The sequence below is a fragment of the Porites lutea genome, chromosome 14, assembly GCF_958299795.1.
Source record: "Porites lutea chromosome 14, jaPorLute2.1, whole genome shotgun sequence".
Lineage (NCBI taxonomy): Eukaryota > Metazoa > Cnidaria > Anthozoa > Scleractinia > Poritidae > Porites > Porites lutea.
Window position 1 is genome coordinate 4,579,936 of NC_133214.1, and position 21,965 is coordinate 4,601,900.

At 37.0% G+C, this 21,965-nt stretch overlaps 1 protein-coding gene across 1 annotated transcript in view; it reads right to left on the minus strand.

The window, feature by feature from the left end:
• LOC140924182 (uncharacterized) overlaps nucleotides 1-20,008 on the minus strand; it is a 41,452-nt gene extending 21,444 nt beyond the window's left edge. Inside the window, exons 1-3 of the mRNA XM_073374211.1 lie at nucleotides 19,868-20,008; nucleotides 12,037-12,184; nucleotides 10,680-10,831 (exon numbers count right to left, since the gene is read on the minus strand). Of these exons, the coding sequence (XP_073230312.1) occupies nucleotides 10,680-10,831; nucleotides 12,037-12,184; nucleotides 19,868-19,993 (426 nt within the window). The 5' untranslated portion in view covers nucleotides 19,994-20,008. The remainder of the gene's footprint in view (nucleotides 1-10,679; nucleotides 10,832-12,036; nucleotides 12,185-19,867) is intronic.
• Nucleotides 20,009-21,965: the final 1,957 nt, after the last annotated feature.

Genomic DNA, 21,965 nt, shown 5'->3' on the forward strand with positions numbered 1-21,965 from the left:
ATGTAATACGTCAAGTTAGGAAAAAAATGTCTCAAACGTGACTTAAACTTTCTCAAACGAAAGACACATGTACGTGGCAGTTTTTTACTATATGAACGAAATTGTTCGTTGCTGCTAATCACTTTGAAGAAGTCTGCAAGGTGGAATTTAGCCTGTTCCAAGCTCCGAGTTGGGTCCGCGAGCCACACCGTTTTCCCAAATCATGCTCTCATATTTTTCGCGTGCCATTCACTATGACGCCTCATCCCTGCTATCTGAGAGCCTGAAAAAGGCTAGGTGGAATTTTAAATTTTTCTGGACTTTAATTTGGCTCTCCGAAGGCGTCAAAAATGTAAAAGTATTACGTAATAATATCCAGAACTATCTTCTACAACAATGGGTTCTATTGTGAATCCCCTATTCTGACTGGCTTACCTGTTAGTTATCTATTAGCACACAGAGGGGAGAATAGGAAAGTAAAAAAAAATCAGAAGAAAATTTCTTAGAACTAATTTTGCTGTTAACTTTTTTTAGGTAAACAGCAGATTCTCTCTCGGCTCTATTTGTATCGACCCTGATAGTTTACTTCTAGCTTCGATTCTCGTCACCTATATAGTGACCAATAGAAATTAATCTCGAGTTCGCCTTCTCTTTGAGCAAGATTACATCGTCAAACGACTTGGATTGGTGGAATATTTTGCAATTGATCTACCTTTGCTAAACATTCCTTCCACAATCTAAAAACGCTTACTCACTGGAATCAAACAAGCTAAATTTAGCCCCAAGATGAAAGAGACTGACATGTACATTTGAATGGACACAACCCTTTTGTCGCTAAATTTGGACCTCGCGATTAACTGATTAGTTAAAAATAGGTTACCCTGCCCTTGTATCTAATCTTATCTCAAGTGCCTCTGGCCCCTCCCGCAGTGATAACGTAATTTACATGATGGACTACAGAAAAATCAAGATCAGAGCTCCTTAAAAAAATGACAGAACTAGCTAAATGACTAACTCTACCCCAGCTGAATTCTACCTGCTCTTATTGAGGACACAGCGCATGCAAGAATAAATCTGGCAGTTCTAAAATTAGTACATATCTTATGATGGAAATTAATTGTAAAGTTTTTAAGATCTACTGATGTGTATGTTGCTGACCTCGTCCAAGGAAGGTATGTGCGGGTCCGATCTTTTGGGTCTGACCATTTAACCATTTGCGGTCTGTGGCAGGGTTTTGCGCTTTGTGGGGAGGGGAGGGGGGTGGAGTACTCCACAAAGTCTTATACGGCGAGGCTCCTCCCGGAGGTCCAGTCCTTACCCTTTTACCTACCATTTTTACAGTGAAGGTACCCCTTTCGTATACCTTCTATTGACAAAAGGCACCCCTTTCACATACCTAGTTAGAACACTGCATCCCCTTTTAACTGCTTTAAATGTTAGGTCTTTTAATATGAATAAATAACTAAACTAGAAAGTTTTCTTTCTCTTTCACATCCATAACATGCGTCTGTTAGCCCTTTTTGGTCCTTTTACGCACCAAAATGACAGATTTCCCTACCCTTTCATATACTTTGATTTATGAAATCCCTTCAATTTCATATATCTGAAGCCTGAAAAAGGTACCCCTTTCGGACGGAGCCTCCCTGTATGGGCCATTATAGAGAGAATCCCCGGGGGTTTCTGGAACCATTGCCGTCTCTTTAGAACAGGGGCTCAAGGCTGAAATAGCGAAGGGAAAATTACATATTTTTGTGTAAAACAGGATACCATCGACACAGTTTCAAAAGTTACAGCAACCTTTCAATACTCCCTCTGTGAAAGCTTTGAACCCAGAAGAAAATTTCATAAGGAGGTTGAGTATTCGACAACCTGTGCGATAGTCATCTTCAGAGTCTTGACTGTGAAGATTATTGCCGCACAGGTTGTCGAAACGGCAGTCACTGTCAACAACAACAGTCCTCAGGACTACTTTCATACTCAACCTACTTATGAATACTCCCTCTTTCACTCAAGCTAGACAAGATAAGAATGCAATCAGTAGTCTTTTTTGAAGAACAGAATACAACAATATTTCTCCTCATAGTATAACGGCTTTGTCAAACTTGAGGTCATACGAACAAAGCAATTGACAACGGTAAATGGTCAAGCAATCCAAATTAGCCTTGTTCAGTACCATAATCAAGATAATATCTTACGTCCCCATATGGGGACGTAACAGTAGGCAGAATTTTTCAGTTTTGTATAAGGGCTTCTATAGGTATGGTAGCAGTGATTTATCACGCAATATTTCTCGGAGACAAAGGTGTGCATCAAAGCAAAGTTTTTGCCTTCGGTAGAATCAAGCGCGGTCTCAGTCAGCCATTTTCAAGCTACTAAACAGTTCAGCCGAAATCACAGTTTGCCCAGGCTGAGCGCCGATTGGCAGTGACCAATGAAGACATAGTTGTTGATGACTGAACGGAGTGCTTAAAAAGCTGACTTTCGATTCTCAAATAACGTGCAAAAAGACACTTTCGATTCTCAAATAACATGCAAAAAGACACTTTCGTCTCTCAGTGGCTACTGTACTATGGAGGCCTTTCACTCACATGGCCAGCAGCCGTACAAATTTTTTGGAAAAAAAGAACGCTTCAAAGTTCAACTCCCATAGGATCGGTCTGGGACACCAACATGGTCGCCGTTTCATTGTTTTGAGACACCAACACGGCGGTAGTGACGTCATTTGAAGACCCTCTATTAGGCTTTGTCAAATGATTCGTTTTCCAGTTTAATTGTAAAGTATTCATGTATCAGCTAAAGCCTGGTGTAAGAGTATCAGCTTTACAAAGTTTGGTAGGAATAACTTTGAAGATGTTCGGTTAATTTGTGTCTTATTCAAATCTAATCTCAATCTAAATCGAGACGTTAGGGCAATGTCCACTTTAATTGATTTATTCAAAAAAAATTTAGCCCATGATTATTAAAGTTGAAATCTATACTGTCTTCTAAGTTAATCTTTTCGGATGGGTAAATTGTCAATAAAATCATTCAGTGATTAACTTAATAACTGTCAACGAAAACTAGACAGTCATAATAACAATAATGATGATTATGATTATGATGTTTGTGACAATAACCTTTCTCTACTTATATATGTAGCACTTTGTTATTCATTTCCTCGATCTGTATAATTCTTCACATCATACTTAGCCTCATTTAATAATTGTTTAATATCCAATAAAAGACCCTATAGTGGATGATGGCTAATAATCTACTACTGCGAGCACGTTAGTTGGCCTTTTAAGTAATAAAAAATTAAAGACTGGTGGAATTTCGTTAGCAGACAGGGTCAGGTCAAAGAAATAAGTATTTTGACGATTAAATGATCGGGATACTCTTTTTTTTTTACAGGGTTTTGAGACACTATCTTCAGCGACCTCTCCGAAAACAATAAATACCGATAGACAAGTGTCTTGTTTATAAGGGGTCTCTGAAGCATACGAAACTGTCCTGTAAATACCTAAAAAAATATTCAACAAAAATTGCCTTACTTTGCCGCTTCTGACGATCCGATTCTCTGATTGCTTTGAGTATACGAAGTTTATCGCAAAACATCTTATTGTTTAATTCACACTCATTTACAAACAATATGTGGAATTACATAATCGTTTTTGCACCTTAGCCGTTTCTTAAAATACTTAGCCGATGCCGAAAGTTGTTTTGAAACCTAACTCCGCTGTTTGTAACCCAGGCAAGGGACTGCATTTTTACCGAAACAAAAACAGACGTTATTTGTTAATCAAAGGTTTGCAACTTGGGAAACGTAGTTCAGACAAGAAGATGATGGCTGATCATTATTAACATGTATTCGATCTTACATTCTGTTCATCTCAAATTAGAGCTAGTCACTTGATAAAACGCTAAAGGCCTCAGTGTTTACATGGAGGTGGGGGACCCCAGGTAGGTGAGGTAAAATATGGCGGGTCACCCCACCTATCGTGTAAACGTGATCAAATTAAAATGAGAGATTATATGGACAGACAGGTTACCCCACCTAAGCGGGTTACCTCACTTACCTGGGGTCCGCCACCTCCATGTAAACAGGCCCTAAGAAAACCACCAACACAAGAATTCAAAGAATGTATCGAGTATTGACCATGTAAAAAATATCCTGTGTTGGATTTTTTGTTCTGTTTTCCTTCGAAAACAAAAGCGTAAAAAAAAAAAAAAAAACCCTCACCACAACCACCATCATCGTCATCATCAATTCAAATCAAATATACGGATGTTGTCACAACCTGTGTCAATATAGTTTGCTCAACTTTTTTTTGCTCGTCTTTTGCACCATTCACATTCTTTTTCACATTTTTGTACTTAGGAACAAAATAACTGGGAAAAAACCGTGAAAAGGCATACCATTTATCTTGGAGAAAAAGATTCCACATTAAAAGGAATTGTTCTTGACAAGACTTTGGAGCCGCACGGTGAAAACTGAATGAATTATGAAGGTAATACGAAAAACGTTTATCATAGGGCAAGAAATTGCTCCCAAAAGATGGTATTATTCCAAACATTTTCGCGTCGGCGACGATATCTTGAAAAGGACTCGCCACACTGTTGAACACGGAATAGTATACCTTACTTGAAAACTTATGATTCTTTTAAAAGAAAATTTGTGGCAGTGACATGATAGGCATTAATTTTTTAATGAAATCGGCCCTTGCAAAGGAGACTTAAAAACATTGTGGAGAAAAGCAAAACAAACAAAGACAAAACAAAACAAAACAAACAAACAAGCAAACGGGGAAAATTTTTTGGGAATTAAAATTTGAACAAGAAAACATCACATTTGATTTCCATTTATTTTATTTTTTCGTCTTTCCTTTATTTATAGCTGTATTTTCCGAGCATTAATTTACAAGATAATTTGATTTCTTTAGAGATTTTAAAGTCAACTCCCTGGTCATGCATCTAAGCGATCAAAATGTGATTTCTCCTCATAATTGTAATAAAAAAGCCTTCTAGTGTATTCCATATTTCATCACTTGTTAATAATTTCATGAATTCCCAAAGCTCAATGGTTGCAGTCTATTTACATTATATTTTCTCTGAAGCAATTCTAGTTACAGTAAGTGGTACGCATATAGGTACATGTGCTATGGAGCTTACTATATTACTTTGGTTCCAACTTTAAAGTCTACGTTACAAACAATAAGTGAGCAAGACTATTAATTGCGATGTTATATGTTAACCAATACCTAATGGAATAAAAATTTATCTAACAAAATAATAAATGTATATGCTGATATGAAGAACGGGTTTACGCACATGAACGAAATCTGATTACACAAACAAGGTATAACCTTTACATTTTCCCTTAAACCTTGAAGGAGCTGTGTCACAAAATTTATCAAAATTCAACCAGCGGAAACTACCACTAAATCGCTCAAAACGTTAGTATAGGTAATGTAGAAGTATAAGAGAAGAAATAAATAACACAGCAAATACAGAACAGAGGCAAGGATTGACAAACTTGAAGAAGATTAAAAAACGGATTGCAATTGTGGTTTTTGAAAACTTGTTAGCCTAACAGTTTTTATCATCTGTACTTGGGAGATATTTCACAGAAACTGTAATTTTTTCGTTCTCAAGTTCCATAGCGAATAGGGATGTGAAATCATGGTAACTAATTTTTAACAAATGAACGAGACTGCCGTGACAAAGCCCCTTTAAATGCAAAGGAGAATAAATGGCTTTTGTTAAAAAATAAAATCCGATACTGAATTTAATACACCCACGGGCAGCAATTTAGGAAGCAGAAGGTTTAATTTAATAAAATAAATTAACCTGCTTCGACTCCCAGATCGAATCCAGCCTTTGTAAACAACATTTTCGCACAACAGAAGCCATTTGTTGTCTATCAATAGAAAGGTCGATGGAAAAAAAGGCGAGTTGAATAGATACAAAAGTTACAAATACAAAGTCAGCAAAAACTAAGAAAAAAAATCATATCACCGTTTTCCTAAATTTCCAAGACAGGAATGTACCTTCATTATCTCCTGCAATACGAAATAAACTATAACAGAATGAAGCATGCATGCTATTTACTAGACATTGACGTTTAAATTAATTGTTTACACGGTACGAAATTGTCTGATCAGGAATTCTCAAAAGTGGATAAAACTTATGATTACTTTGGATTTGCATGGGGTTTAAACGTTTTTTTCGGCCCACGAGAACGGGTACTTATTAACATATTAATTCGTGCCGGAAGGTGTGGTCAAAATAATGTCATTAAAAGAACTTAGTAGTTTTCGATATCTAGCTTAATATTTCTCGAATGGGAATCCTTTTAAAATTTTACGCCTTGTGTCTTTAGGAAGCGGGAAATGAGATAACAGAAATATTAAATGAGCCTTAGTGAAAATTACAACTAAGGATACTTGATTCAAACTAAAGCCGGAAGGTGTCCGCGTCAAATGGTCGAGCTTACCAGAAATTCTATGACCATTCTCTTCAAAGACAAAAGTAAAAGAATACCAAACACTTACATGAATCAACAACTAATAAAAGCCACGCTAGCCCACGAAGTTGAATATCAAAACAAAGTTTCCAGAACAATGTAAACTACCTAATACTTGGGTGTCTATCACATAAACAAAACAAAGCTAAATAAACTGAAAACTTGGAGCCCTCAAATGTAGCTATCAACGATATGTACTGTGTGGTTCTATTAACTCCTAACTGTTGTTTGTTTGGAGTTGTTATATTCAACATGTTCGTGCAACTAGCGAGACTAACAACGCTACATTTTCTTGGTCAAAAATATGTAGACAAAACTGGAAGAAATTGAATCCTGAACCCACATAACCATTTTTTTGAAACCGTAAAAGGTTTTAAGTCCTAATGCGTAATAATAACAGGTTATGTGTCTTGGTCGCGCATCTATTAGCGGATTCCGTGATTAATAAGTCTAGAAAGCTTATCCTTCTGATGTGTTTGTGAGAAAGTGATATGCTAGCTTTGGCTACTATCGCAGACAACAATTTGGAATTTCGCTCGCTTATAATATATGGATTACCGTTATAGTCCTGTATTTGCACATAAGCTTTTTAAATTAATTGGTATTATGAGTGCAAAGCCCAGATATTAGCATTTCCTTACATTTCCCTAATAACGTTCAAAGCCACACGAAACGACTTTTTATCTCGGTGCCATGGGATGCATGTGCGCATGTTCCAAAGGCATGTACGACCCCCCGTTCGGACTTGAGCAGTAATACGGAGGGGGAGGGGGAGGTGGCATGAATGAAGGAGTGGCACTTGTCATTGTCATACTGTTGTTAATGACGGCCGCGTGAGATGGATAAGTAGGCATGGGCCGAACGGAATCGTGGGCCGGGCTCCAAATGTTTCCGCTGCAGCTTGCGTATCTGCATGGCGATGGTACGGCCTGCGAAGACTCTTTGCTTGACGTTGGAGTTTTGGGTTTGGGTTTCGGTTTAGGCTCTCCCTTGCTCTGTTGCCTAACTTTGGCGCGTCTGTTTTTAAACCACACCTGTTGTAGAATAAAACAAACAAATATATGTCCGTTTGAATCTCAAATTGGCGCCTTCAAACAAGTGGAATTTACATTGTTGTCTCCTGTGGTGTTTACATAGTATCTGCTGACCTTTAAGATTCATTGAGTAGTAATAGCGATAAGAAGGAAAAAAACAATAATGAAATCTCGATTAGAAGCTTTACGTATAAACACAAGTCCCTAATTTAGGAAGCCACGCAACAACACAAATCTAGAAACTTACAAGCAATACATGTGTGGCTTTTTCACCTTTTTTTGGAAGTTTCTGGTTATTTTAGGCGAGCGTGACTTTTGGAATAGGATTTTAAGTAGTTTTCTCTGGAAAGTTTCAGTTTCCTTTAAATACACAATACCAGCGAGACAAGCAGGGGTGTATGAGCACGCAAAAGTGAGGTCAAGCGAATTGCCCAGACACCACGAAAAGAATGGCATCACACGCGATCCCCAAACTCATCCATGAAAAACACATAGAGGGTTTTTCCTACGACTACCTCGAATGTATGTGACGATATTTTTGAACACAAGTTGTTGTAATAACATGGAAAGTCTCGAGTAAAAATGTTTAACCTTAAAGTCATTACGTGAGAAAAGATGAATAGTCTTGTGGGCGTAAAATCCCTGACAGTACATTCGTGTGTACGTACACTATCCAGATCACCGCCTAAATGCTCGGAAGTCAAACGATTTTAATTCAATTTGCGTTGCACCTGATTCCACGTTTAGACAAACTGAGATAGAATTCTTTCTATCTAAAGTTCACCTAAAAATTTAAAAAAAATGCAAATAACAACTATCTTATTTTTACTTACAAAATGAGTTTACTACCGGCTTAAGGTTATTTTACACGCAATATGCCGCCATTTGATTCCGCGCAAAACAAAGTATATATTGTTTTTATTTGGGGATGCTGGGCTCCACCTTTACACAAAACTTGTAAAAAAAACACTTGTGAAATTCTTCATTCTCATTATTTCTCTCCATTTTTCTTGCTCTAATAGAGTAACGATCGATGTTTGGTTGAAATCTCAAGACCCATTGATTCATTCTTAAACGGTTGTCTACATTTCTGTATTACGTCTCAGATAAAAATCAACTCTTCTTTTTTCAAGCAATTTTTGCAGATATAGTTTGCTACTTCACGTCTTTCTGAAACAGTGAGTGACCAGCCAACAGTTCTACAAATTGCCAATTACCTTGAAATTGTTCACGTACGAACATTAGAAAACAGTCGTATGCAGCTCGCTGAAAAACGTTTTCATCTTAAGTCTTCGAAAGGCTGGGCCAAGAGATCTCATCAATAAACTTACAAATTTGAGCGAGAAGGGTGGGAAAAAAAAAAGACTAAAAAGGACAGCTAAGCCAAATCCCAAAGTGTCATCATTTAAGTGAATGTTTCCTTGGCACTCAGTGTTCATTCATTATTGTGTTGTTTTCGCCGTGCGCTTAAGTTCATTTATGGAATCCTTATAAGTGTGCACACAAATAAAAGCCACCTACCAGCAAGTTCTTAACCCTTTAACTTCAAAGAAGGACAGAATATTGAAAAGCCACGATATTGACAAACAGCAAATACCATTTAAAAGGTACTGTTGAAGAGGTTCATTTGAATGGTCACTTCGTAAGTTTTTGTGCCAAAACTTAGGTTAGAACCAAGAACTACCATATGAAAGTACTGCTAATTAGGGGTTCCTTTAATGACAACAAAATAGGATTTTGTACAGACTCAAACGTTAGCTTTAAATCAATAAAACATAGTTAAATTTGGGAGTGATTGTAACGGAGAAACTATGCCATTATGATGAATGTGCATCGAAGCACGCATAGAGAACGACATCCAGGAACACGAAGGGTTATACACCCCTTTTTTTAACGAATTTATGACACAATTTAATATCTGATTTTGTTATAATATCATTCTTTTAGTTCTCTCCAAAACGACCCAACTTTTCATAGAAATGTTCCACTGTTAGTGCTGGTCAGCGAATTAGATAGGAATTGTCAGCCTTCTTTTAAAACCACTAAATGCTGAACGTGAGAGAATGTAGTATCCTGATGTAACAGGAAAAACCTAGTGAGTGTTAAATCGAATTTCACAAATAGTTGGAAACCTAAAACAAAATATTCAGAAATATTTAAAGGGGTTAGCTCTTCCGAGCAATGATAAAGTAGCCTCTAACTAATGTTTCCCAAACAACGGGCCATTCATGTTAACAAGGTACAGAGTTCATTGCCAGTTTGCTCTACTTCCCGGAAAATTCTTTAGAGTTTTAGAGTTTTTAATAACCTATTTAGAATTTTATCTCTTTTCATGTAAAACCTCCTACGTTTTTAACTTTTGAGACTGTTAATTCGAGTTAAAGCTATCCAAGGTCAAAAGCGGAGTCCCGGCTTTCTAGAAGTACACACAGAGGACATGATGAGGATAAAGAAGCTGTACACAAGTGAAAATCACCTTTGTAAGATCTCTACCTTTGGAGATTAATTATCACTACTTCTTGTCTGAGACATAATAATAAAAAAAAAAACAAGAAGAAGAAAAAAAAAAAGGAAAGAAAAAATTCTAAAACTTTGTACAAAAATCTTCTTTTGGAGACGTGCTGTAGAATTTTCGCATGATTGTTCAGACATAGCGTGTTTAGAGGTATGCAGCATTCCCCTCCAAGCAGTCAGGATTCAAACCTGCGCAACAGAACCATCTCCAAAAGAAAACCCTAATTTCTTCGTGATCTTTTTAGCTAACAATGACATGAAAAGGGAACAAGCCTTGCAACGTGCGGGAAGCTCATCTTCAGCTTTTCCAATGTGCGTTTGTATTTATTTATTTTTCCCGACACGACTAGATTACCCGACATGATACGATATACTTTCTTTACCCTCGTTAACATCGAAATTGGGGATAAAGCTTTGGGAGCCGCCGGTGCAAAAACAAGTGGAACATGCAACAGACAAAAGAACGTTTTGCAAGAGTTTGTTGAGAAAAGCTCTCGGGCATTGCTTTTCTAAGATACTGCATGTTTATGACGTTGCGCAAGATGTTGCTAAATTTGGATCTAATTTAGATAAGTTCCTCAGTGCTTCCTAAACATTTCTTTGCTCTTTCAGCTGGGAATTAAGTCAGAAAAGGCGCCACTTTAACTTACCTGAACTCGAGATTCGGGTAGGCTGATCTTCATTGCTACTTCTTCTCTCATGAAAATGTCTGGGTACTTTGTCTTGGAGAAGAGTTCTTCTAAGATTTCTAGTTGTGCCTTGGTAAAAGTGGTTCGCTCCCTTCTCTGTTTCCTAGGATAACCTAAACATAGAATCAATGATGTATTTTCGTTTATTTGCAATTTAACTTTCGCAACACACCCTCAGTTTTGAGCTAAGCAATGACATGTTCTAAGAGGAACGTTCTTTAGTCAAATTAGAAGCACAAATATTTGAATAAACTGTTCTTTTTATAGCATGGGCAAAGTCCTGATTTGTTCATTGACATGGACACTATAGAACTAAAGAAAACATTTTGAATTTTCCACTAAAAAAGCTGAATAGATCCATGTACGTCTAGTTCAGGAGCACAGTACGTGCAATGTATTATCCATCGAATGTAAACCCATTAACGTAGACTCATAACGGAGTCATAAAATGCATATGTAGCTTTAGAGTCTAAGGGCAAAATCCAACGGTGTTACTATTTAAAAGAAAAATCTTCAGCAGAACTTTTAGATTTTACAATTTATTTCTTAGTACTTTTAAAAGTAAAATTTTGTTTTTTTGTTGGATTTTGGACATTGTTCTCGAGAAGGAGTGAAAGCGCTTAACACAAAATTAACTCAACGATCTTATCATCGCCGTTTAAGCCACGTTATCTCCATGCGGTCTTGTACAACAGCTTTTATGGCCGCAAATGCGTTTAAATGTTTTCTACGGGAAGTATGTTTCTCTGTGCTTTAAACGAGATTCGTAGTAAAAATCTTCCCTTCGAAAATCGGCCTAACTTAAGAGTTTTGGCGCCCGCAAATCCTTCACGGACAATAGTCAAACTTCCATCATGTTTGCTTGCCATTTTGAAAAATACTGCAGATTGTGGAATCATTTTTCTTGATCCTCACTCTGTTCGTTAAATGCGAAGCAGAGAAGAAGTGAACGGCATTATAACGATAATTTGACCGTAAGGGCTTTGCTTACACAACACCACCGAGCTTCAAAGGGAGCTTCGTAAATAGGCTTTATAGAATATCACACTCTAATAAATACCTTTACAAATTCTAAGGCGGAAAATCTGGGAGGTCTCTTTCACACAAGGAAAACTTGACAATTCAAAGTTCAAGCAAACTGAAATAAGCACTTAGCAAGCATTTAACGCAACTCGACAGAGGATAAAAAACTTCCTCCTTCTCAAAGAAATATTTTTTCCTGCTAACCGCGAGAGCGGTTAATTGTCATTACCTAAGTGTGTAGAAAGTTGGCAAATTCGCCGTCTTTAGAGTCTAAAAATAAAATCTTAAGTCTTACCATAAGGTGGAGCAACCATCGGGGAAAACATGTCGGCGCTTCTTGGAGGCATGTTAAGCCCATTGACTGGGTAAGGTGGATAATGGTTCAGAAAGCCCGCCATCTTGGATTCTTGATGAATGGTTGAGCGCGAGTTGTGTGCCGCGTGCTGGAGGAGTAAATGAAAACACTAATGAGCTGATCAGGTCGCGGTTATTCTCGCGACCCTCTTTGCCAGTCGCCCCTTTAAGGCCCCCCTGCAGATCCGAGCTGTCAAGTTATCAATACAAAAGACGGGGACAGAAAATCCGCTTGATAAAGGACTCCTTCTGAAATTCCACATAAGAAAAACAAGCGTGTGATGCTGCTACACCCAGTCGGATTACTCGGAACTAAGACATGAAAGCTATGCAGGATTAGGGTAGCCAAACGTTAGCAAGTCTATGCAATGGCGCTCGACACAAGTGCATACATGCTTTACTATTTACCGTAGATCACATCGTATAGAGTCTTTATTGCTATTTTATCTAATTTACAACAATGTGGGAGGTCAAATTGTCTGCATTGGTAGTCCAAAAGGATACCGCTTAGCAACAGATGAAATGTTCATGCTGGATTAAACACGTCACGATGTTTATGTAGATGATGTCACGGACTGAAGAATCATGGACGTTTTAACGCAGGGATATTTTTTTCTTGTAAATTCTCGTACCTTACGGAAGCACTACAATTAAAGCTAGCGATAACATTTCCTCTCCGTAAGTAAAAAAAAATCCATTAAAAGTATTCATATGATCTTGTGAAGGAATCAGTACGTCGTACTACTACTAAAATTGAAGTATGTGCGAGTTCTGTGTTAAAAGAGCGGATGTATTTTGGCCAGAATTTCTAAGGGACAAAAAAGGAGATCTTTTCTGGGGGGTTCCATTGAATAATTGTAGGAGAAAACGAACGATAATAAAGGAAAGAGAGCATGAAAGTGTACGTGCATAAATTGTGGCTGGTTATAATTAGTAGTAAACGCCAAGGACGTCATTTTTTTTTTCTAGAAAGGAAGTACGAAATAACAAAAAACAAAACACATCAAACCGCAATAACCTTTAGGAAACAATAGGACAATTAACTGCTACAAACCATCTCAAGCCGTTTTTTTATTATTTTTATATTGTTTATTATGAGTATTTTTATCATCATGATGTTGATGATGTTGTTGTTATCATTTTTTGACGATAACAAAATTTGTCGATAACTTTCAACTTTTTTATCAATTAAAGAATTATTAATAAAGGCTTTCAAGTCTTTCTAACGTGATTAAACACCTCCTTAGTTCCAAATTATGTCAACGGAGTAAGCGGAAAAGAAACGGTTAACACGTTAAATAAGTTTTGAGGTCACGAACTGATTTGAAGGTTAGGTTATGAACGAACATGTACTGATTAAAGTTAACTTATTTATTTACGAGTGAGTTTTATAAAAAATTTGCTGAAGGTCTGTTGACTGTTTTTTTCATAATTGAGAACGGCAAAGGCCATTTTAGCGACCTGAAATAAACCATAATCATCAGCAAAAATGCCTATAACATGTAAGTCAACTTTGCTTGTCACGTTCTCTACACTACATCAACAAAGATACTAACACACTTTATAGAATAACAAGAAATATTTTTCCGAAGTTGGACTGTCGGTGAGAAAACGATTTGGATGTGTGTACTTTCAACGGGAGATCTCTAAGTTGAAATTCAACGTAATACCTGAAATAATGAATATTTTTTTTTATATAAAAGGGAGTAGAGCTCTTTTGGGCGCTATAAATAAAATGCCGATTCTCCTTCAGACTAAATTTTTACTTCGCTGTGTGAGATACTGTTTATTATGTTGTACAAGATGGTTCTAATTTTGAGTCTGGATGAAATCCTTTGGTGTGAGCTATTAAGCAGTACTTTTATGTAGTACTGTTTGTTAATAATGCTGTACAAGGTGGTTCTAACTTTTGAGTCTGTGGATGAAATCCTATGGTGTGACCATTCAAATGAAAGCTACTGAGCAGTACTTCCCTGTGGTACTGTTTATTGCCCAGTAGAAGGTGGTTTTAGCTTTTAAGGCTGTGGATGAATTCTCGTGTGACCATTCAAATGAAAGCTACTGAGCAATTGTTTGTTATACTTTACAAGGTGGATTTACTTTGTCTGTGGTCGAACGCCTGATGTGACATTACATACAAACATAACCTTTATTTTAACTCGAATTTTAGAGTAGCTACAATATATAGCTAATATCTTCGAGAAACAAATTACGATCTCTGAAAACTGAAAAAAAAATACACACAAAATAAGACAAAAATTAGTGATAACTAATCACGGAACTAAAGAAATTTATGATACGAAATTAGGTAAAATTTAAATTTCTGGATGGTAAGCCTCGTAGTGGCTGTGCTTGAACTTTACCAACCCCACTTCTTTGCTCCGAAAGGCGTGTTCAAGAGTACATAGTCAAACGGATTATATGTAACATTCTCCCAACGCGCGTTGAAAGACAGTAACAGTAGGGAGCACTTGGCTCTAAAAATCAAGATTAAGGAAGCTAAACCAAGCAAAGCATTTAACCTTAATTCAAATCAAATCGTTTTTAGAGAACATATACGCATTTGGTCGGTTTTTGTAATTTGTAAGAGAGAACCGAAAACCAAGGGACACGAAAAGATTTGAACATTTCTAATTGTAAGCTTTAAAGCCTATGACCTTATGCCGCAATTATTTAGCAAAAACCTAGGATCAAACTTTTCATTACTTGTTGAACTTGTTATCCAACTAGGGTGAAATAATTAAATTTAAAAATCTACAGGCTAATTTAGGCCATAAAAAAACCTTTCTCACAAGTTAGACACTGAGTGTATAGTAAATAAATTTTAACTAGAATTATCTTAAATTGCACAATTTCAAGACATCCTGCATTTAACTTTTTGGATACTTGGTGCCCATGTGTAAACAAAGAAAAAAAGAAGAAATAGAAAATAAAGAACTGGAAAAGTTTTATATCTTGACAGTGGTACTTGAGTGAATTTTGACTAGAATTATTTTATATTGCGCAAACTCAAGTGGTGGACTTAAAGACACCCTGATTTAAGTTTTTCGATACTTCATGCCCATGTGCTTACAAAGAAAAATGGAGCAAAATTAAGGACTGTAAAATTTTATACCTTGACAATAGTACTTGCTTCAATGAACAAATCGTGTATTAGGTGAAATTAAAGAAAAAGAAAAGTAATGAAAAAAGAATCAGTTGTAACACGTGTGACGACAGAACTAGTTTACAAGATTAATTAATCCACAAAACTCGTTTGCCAAGAAGAAACGGCGAAGTTACATCGGATATTAACCTACACGCTGATCCGAGAAAGTAATAGAACAGACCAAAAGCGCTAAAACAGAATATCTTTCGTAGCAATATCGCTAATTTAGGAAGGAAAACCGCAGATCCGACAACACTGAAAGACTGCAATTGATCACCTTGTACGTCGATGATTGAGCCCAAAATAATGACGCCCTCGGAGAGTTTAACCAAAAAAATCAGAAAAACACACGGTATGATGACTTACTAAATCGACAGCTTGAAACTGGGAATCTTTGCTGAAGAATGAGCCAAGAACACACTGTGTAAAGTAAGGGCTTGGAACGGAAAAGCAACCATTTTGGTTCTCGTACAACGAAAAAGACATTTCTTAAAGTAAAATTTCTTTTGTCCACACTCGTTCGCGAGCTAATAAGCATTGGCTTTCCTGATTTGAGACACGTATAGAAGCTCTTTATGGACGTTAAGTTGTACGAATAGCCTGCTTTAATTTAATTTTGTGAAGAAAAGGACGGATGTTCCACGATTTCTGATCCTCTAATCCAGTGACACTGTTCAGTTTACTGAAGGCTTAAATCAAATTGTGTTACGGACGTATTGCACGAAGTGACACACAAGGAACAGAGCGGCCTTGCTTAAAGCTTAATTTTGAAAGACACACGTTCCATCAAAACAGTGACCCGTGTACTTTTTGTTCGTGACTGCAGTTGTGTCAGTGCCACACGAATAATGAACAACACCCCGGCTAGCGGAATGGACAAGTCAACTTTCATTACGTCACTCACAGGGACGGTTTCGTTGCCATCCCGAATTCAAAAGATTTTCAATTACACCTAAAGGTGTACTAATTACCGATTTAACAGTAAGACTGTTAGATTTGATCGTGTTTATAAGCTCAGGGTATTGGAAAGTGGGAAAAATGCAACATGCCTCCCTTCGCAAATAAACGAAGTTTAATCTTAAAAGAATTGATGCTATTGGCAGAAGAAGAAAAAAACTGTCGGATTATTCTGAGAGGAAAATTAACAAAACCAAACCCTAATTTTCAGCTCAATTTATTCTGCTTTAAAGGACTCTATATCAGTAAAACAATTTATAAAACTCGGCCGAGAAAAACACTTTTTAGGGTAAAAACTTAAAAAAAAACAAACAAACAAAAAACAATCAAAGCAGTTCCACCTGTGGTGTGACCATAATTTCATATACTTAAGAAAATTTCAAAAACAGCCGGGGTTTGCAAAAGTTCGAGAAGCTTTTCCCTTATCTTTCTTTCACAATTTGTTTTATTTTACAAGTGCACAGACAATTCAGTGAACTTACTATTACCAAAGAAGCTTAACTCTCTGGATTAAGGATTTAAGTCAAATTCTTACTTTTTTACTTCCCATCTTAGAGAACTTTCCATGAAACAAGAAAAGTAACACTCTTCTGCATTTGAGTACACTTTTTTGACCAATTAGGAACCCAAATGAATCTTTAGTGCCGATCGGAGAAGCCTTTCAATAACACTGTTTATCCTACGAAATACCACTTTTCCATTCAATGCCCCTTTGTTAACTAATTAAATGAAAAGACCCACAGCTAAACGAATCTTTGGTGCCTATTATTTGGCAACTTTTATCGGCACGTTTTTCCATCGTTTTTAAACACTCCGCAGTTTGAGATTTTCCCGATATACTCCGAGAGAACTTAGTCTAACTTTAGTTCCTTCTGTCTTTTTTTTTTATTTCAAAGTAAGGATGGCTAGAGTAGACACAGGGAATCAAAGCTTGAAAAGCGAGAATAAATGTTTTAATTTAGAGTATGAAACACATTTTACGTCCCATTCAAACAAAAACGAAAGAGTGTTGTTGAAGAAATAACAGGCAAATAGATAATTTATTTTAAAAGAAATCTCGTGAATTTAGGAGCTTATCTTTAAAAAGGGAAAAATCTTAACGGTAATTTTTGGCAGTATTTGGTCATTTAAAGCAAGAGAGTAGATCTCTTACAAGATGCTGAGGATTAGTGATCATATTAACGAATGCTGCGAAAACGTTAACTCTTTTATTTCTGACTTTTTATTAAAAGATGACACATTAAAGAAATAGAGAAATCTGATCGTAGCCTTTTTCTCATTTAATCTCAAGGCACTTACTGAAGTAATAAAACCGTTTTGACATTGTAAGAAAAATTGCAAGAAAGAAATTGTGGTTTAGTTGTCTGACCGGTGCATCCGGGATTAACTGCACTGGTAGTTTCTCGACCAACGTTAAGTCACAAAACCTGAAACTCAGGGAAGTGAATTCAATCATAGCAAGATCTAGCAAAGCTTGCCTTAACAGCAAACGGCCAACGCAAAAAGACAGTCGTTTCATATTTAATGGAGTTTGCTTCCTTTTTCGCTTCCGTTGAAGACCGCTTCGTGAGGGGGCTGCTTAGTTCAATTCCCGCTTGCAAATCAAACATTTATCCACAAAATCTCTCCCGCTGTGCCCGTCTGAAGCAAACGACTCAATCTTCTGTACAGTTTTTTTCAAAGCTGACGAAAAAGATCTCTTGCAAAATTTCACACTCTTAGAAAACTTGTCAAATAACCAAGAACTGCCACATTACAAAGTGATTTGGAAAGTATGGGTCTTAAGTAAGACACGAAGCTTATGTTCGTGATTCTAAATAGTTTTGTATAAACAATACTTATCCCTGTTTCCTCTTCGTCATAGAAAGGAAAGGTCAAAGCGATAAATCGGCTTTCAACTCCTTGGCGCTTTTGAAACAAGAAGAACTTCAAAGAGAGCAATGGTTACGTTTTCGGGTTTTTTTTCTATATTTATTTTGTACGCTGCTTTCTGTGACCCTTATGTAATAAACGCGCATTAACCCTGGCCTTCCACTTATACAGTGCTAGACCAAGTCATGGCAAGATAATTTGTCACATAAACTCAGTAAAATCCTTGGACGAAGAAAGGTCTATGATGTTGCCATTTCAAATGAAATATCTCTGGCAGAATGTTTGCATCTAGCGTTAAATATTTCTTACAAAAAGACATGATTTTTTTTCGGTGAACGTTTTGTTTGGCGACTATCGGGAGTGAAAGGCTTAAGTTATCTTTAACTTGCTTATCACAAACTTTAACGATGTCAAGGTAAACAGAAAGTAAACCATACGTCAACACGAGATGGAGCTCACAATCAAACAAAGTCCTCATGAGAGACAGACAAGTTGAACACAAATATTGATCTAGCAAGATAGTGATTTTTCGCAGTTTCTTGATGGGTTCGCGCAGCTTTAATTCGCGTGTAATAGTTCTATCGATTATGATCTGGTGTAGGTCGAGACCCGCCTGTTTGTTAATCACTAAAGCATGTCTGCTTTAAAACCGCGAATCAGTTGGCCATCTGTGTGAGAAAATAATATAGGCCTTGGCTATTTGCGTACGAACAGGTCCGCTGCGGTTTAGGTGAGAAATACTTCAATCGGTAAATATAACTAGGCAATGTAAGGCGTCCGTAGTGACTAGAGCTTGAAGAATGATTCCAAAACAAGCGCTTTTGTGGGATTTTGTGGATACTTATTATCGGTGTAATTGGTTTTTGAAAGCGTTTGGTGATCTTTCTTTCACTTCGGAGGATTATTTCCACTCTATCCTATTATTAAGGGGCCTTAGAAAAAGCCGAGTTGGCAACGCCACAGCTTAGTTATGAAGCGAAGGTCGCCTTATCGCGCTCTGTACACTACGAGTTTAGTCCGCACAATCCGAAGGAGGGTAAAAAACTTACTACTGACAGACAATGACTTATTGTTCTTGCTTTTCTCTGATGGCTTCTTGATGTGGGAAACACAGCATGTTGCTTCACTGACGATGGTGTATTCTAGACTCCCAAAATCGTCGTTAATTTCAAGTCACCAAGTCTGTGCGAGGAAGAGAGCAGTCACTCCCACGGTTTTTAAATGGACAGGTGAGATAATGTATGATTTAACTGAAAGACGCTCAGCGCGGATCAAAATCTCGAGACAGAGAAGTTATCATCGATCGTACAGAAGTCACTGCAAGTAAGTGATTTCGTTTCAAACTACAGAAGAGTTTCGTTTGTAAGAAAGCACTGAGTCATAGGCGCAGAGTGCAACAATACTCGTAGCAGTCGATTGAATATACCTATATAGCGTCTGAAAATACCAGCTAAAACCATCCATTAAAGCTGTGACAATTCTCAAGTGATTTGTTTAGGGGAGTTGGCCAAAAATAACCTATACAAGTAACTATCTACCAGCGTTTTCGTGTTCGTTGTTGACTTAAGTCTTTCGTTGGATTTGCTGGCTTATCTGTATCACAAGCTAATAAAGTAATAAGAAACCTTTGCCGGATTTGTTGCCAACAACAAAAGTCCATAAGCAAGTTCTGTCCTTCAAGAATCGTAGAGCTCTAAGGACTGAACTTCCAAACACTCAACTGTGAACAGGAAATATCGGATATTATCCCGGGAGAATTAGTGATGAGTTTTAACTACATTATACTTCTACTTACCAAAATGCGATTCCACAAATCAGTACTAGTCTTTGGTGTGCCAATAGTTCTCTTGGGTGCTTCAGAAAAGCGTTCTTTATCAGCTTTCGTAGAACAAATGCGAAATCCTAGAATGAAACCAAACATGTATGTAACAAGGCTACTCGAGTTAATACAAAATGTACTGGGGGCTCCCCGCTGGAAAAAAAAGTTAATATAACATTGATGTTAGTCATTCACAGCTAGAGACCCTAAGTTAAAAAAAAAACTCTGTAAAACGTTCTACATACTTTTAACTCCGCGTAGCATAAAAAGACTCCACTGCCCTTCGCCTCTACACTAATAATTGTTCTTATCCTCGCATATTAAACTGAGAACGGCGAACCAAGAAAGAGTTTTGTTATTTTAATAAGGAGAGGCGGGGAATGTTTCCAGATGGTGCCGAAATTTTTGCGGCAATGCTCTAACCCCCTTCAAAAGGCTACAGTTATTAAATATTCGCGTTCAATAACTCTAAATTGTCGAGAGTGTTTATTTCAACAGCATTTTGTGAAGGATCTCATCAATTCTAATTTACACCACTTTGGCAGTGTAATAAAGTAGGAGTAGAATGTTTTGCCAATTACCCTATAGAGTTGTATTATTTGCATGCAAAAGGAACATTTAGGGTCTTTCAAGCACGTTTCAAGAGGAAGTGCAGTGATCTGAAGTGCAAAACAACAAACCGTCAAAGCGATACAATAGAGTTGGTTTGAATAAGCACAAGGAATATTGTGATTTCCTTGAAAGAAATTTCAACCCAGCTTGATCGCCTGCCCAAAACAAAGGCTCCCAATTTAACTTTTCAATCGCTCTTTTCAGGATTCCGACTTTCGGTGGAAGTGAAGTAATTAGTTGTAATTAACAAGATCGATTTCAGTGGTTGAAAACGAACATTAACTAAAACCGTTTGTACTGCCACGGGTTATAAGTTTACTATCAATCGTAAATTTCAATATTTATATTTACCACTGCATTATGTATTTAACATTGGCTTTTTATTTCGGGAATTTTTGAGTCATTTTTCAGTTGATAACAAAAGTGTTATTCACAGGTGAATAATTGTCGATATTTTACTTTTATAAACCATTTATCGCGTTGAACTTTTCAATGTACTCCACGTCGTTCGACGCCTTCTCTTTTGGAAATGTAAACATAATTTATTTGTTGTATTACGGAACCTCCTCTTCAAAATTGCACTGTTATGAATTTGGTTGCAATCAAAGCTGACAGCGCTATCAAATAAAAAGTGAAAATCGTAGGGATTAATTCTTACTGTCCCCGCGAATTGTAGTTCAGAGTGTTGCCCGGAAATTAAATCAAATCCGAATTTTATTAGTTCCTTTTGCATTTGCTCGTTTGTTTTTCAATATGGCAACCAAAGGCTAGTTAACGCTATTTTTTAATGCAAAAGGAACAATGATTTACTGAAAACAGAAGGCCAAGCTTAATTAACGAGCTATCGAGTACATAGCTAAAACAAAGTCGAAACAATTCATTTCGTTTACGAATCCAATAAATTTTGTTTTTATAAACAAGATCTCCATAAAAGTAAAAAAGAAAAAAAGAAATTTCGCACAGTCATACCTTCCTTTGCAACAGTGGCTCTTCTAGTGTGTTCTATTAGTAACGGTTGATTAGAGAAGAGTCGACATCAGACTTCCAAAAAGATCTTTTTCTCAAATCTCTTTCTTACAAGCCGGTAAAGGAAAGCGCCCATCACCGGAAAGGAAAAAGCTCAGCGATTCGTATATAAGTTGCAATCAGACAAAGATCGACAATTGACCGAAATGGAAACTACTACCTATCAATTAACCTTCGCTAATTTTAACATTTGGCTGTCAACGCGGTAAATTTTCATAAACGGATCAACGTCTCAAATCCCTGCCTGTGTTAATTGCAGTGGCATTTGCTGGAGCTGAACACAGCACCACCGGTTCTCGAAGGCATAAGAATTAGTTAGCTCTTTATTAGTCGTTTTCCAAGAAATCTGCGCGCCGCAAAAGGACGCAGGTATAACGGGGCGCTTCGATGTCCCGATGATGACACAAAATTATTACAATATAACCTTTTATCGAGG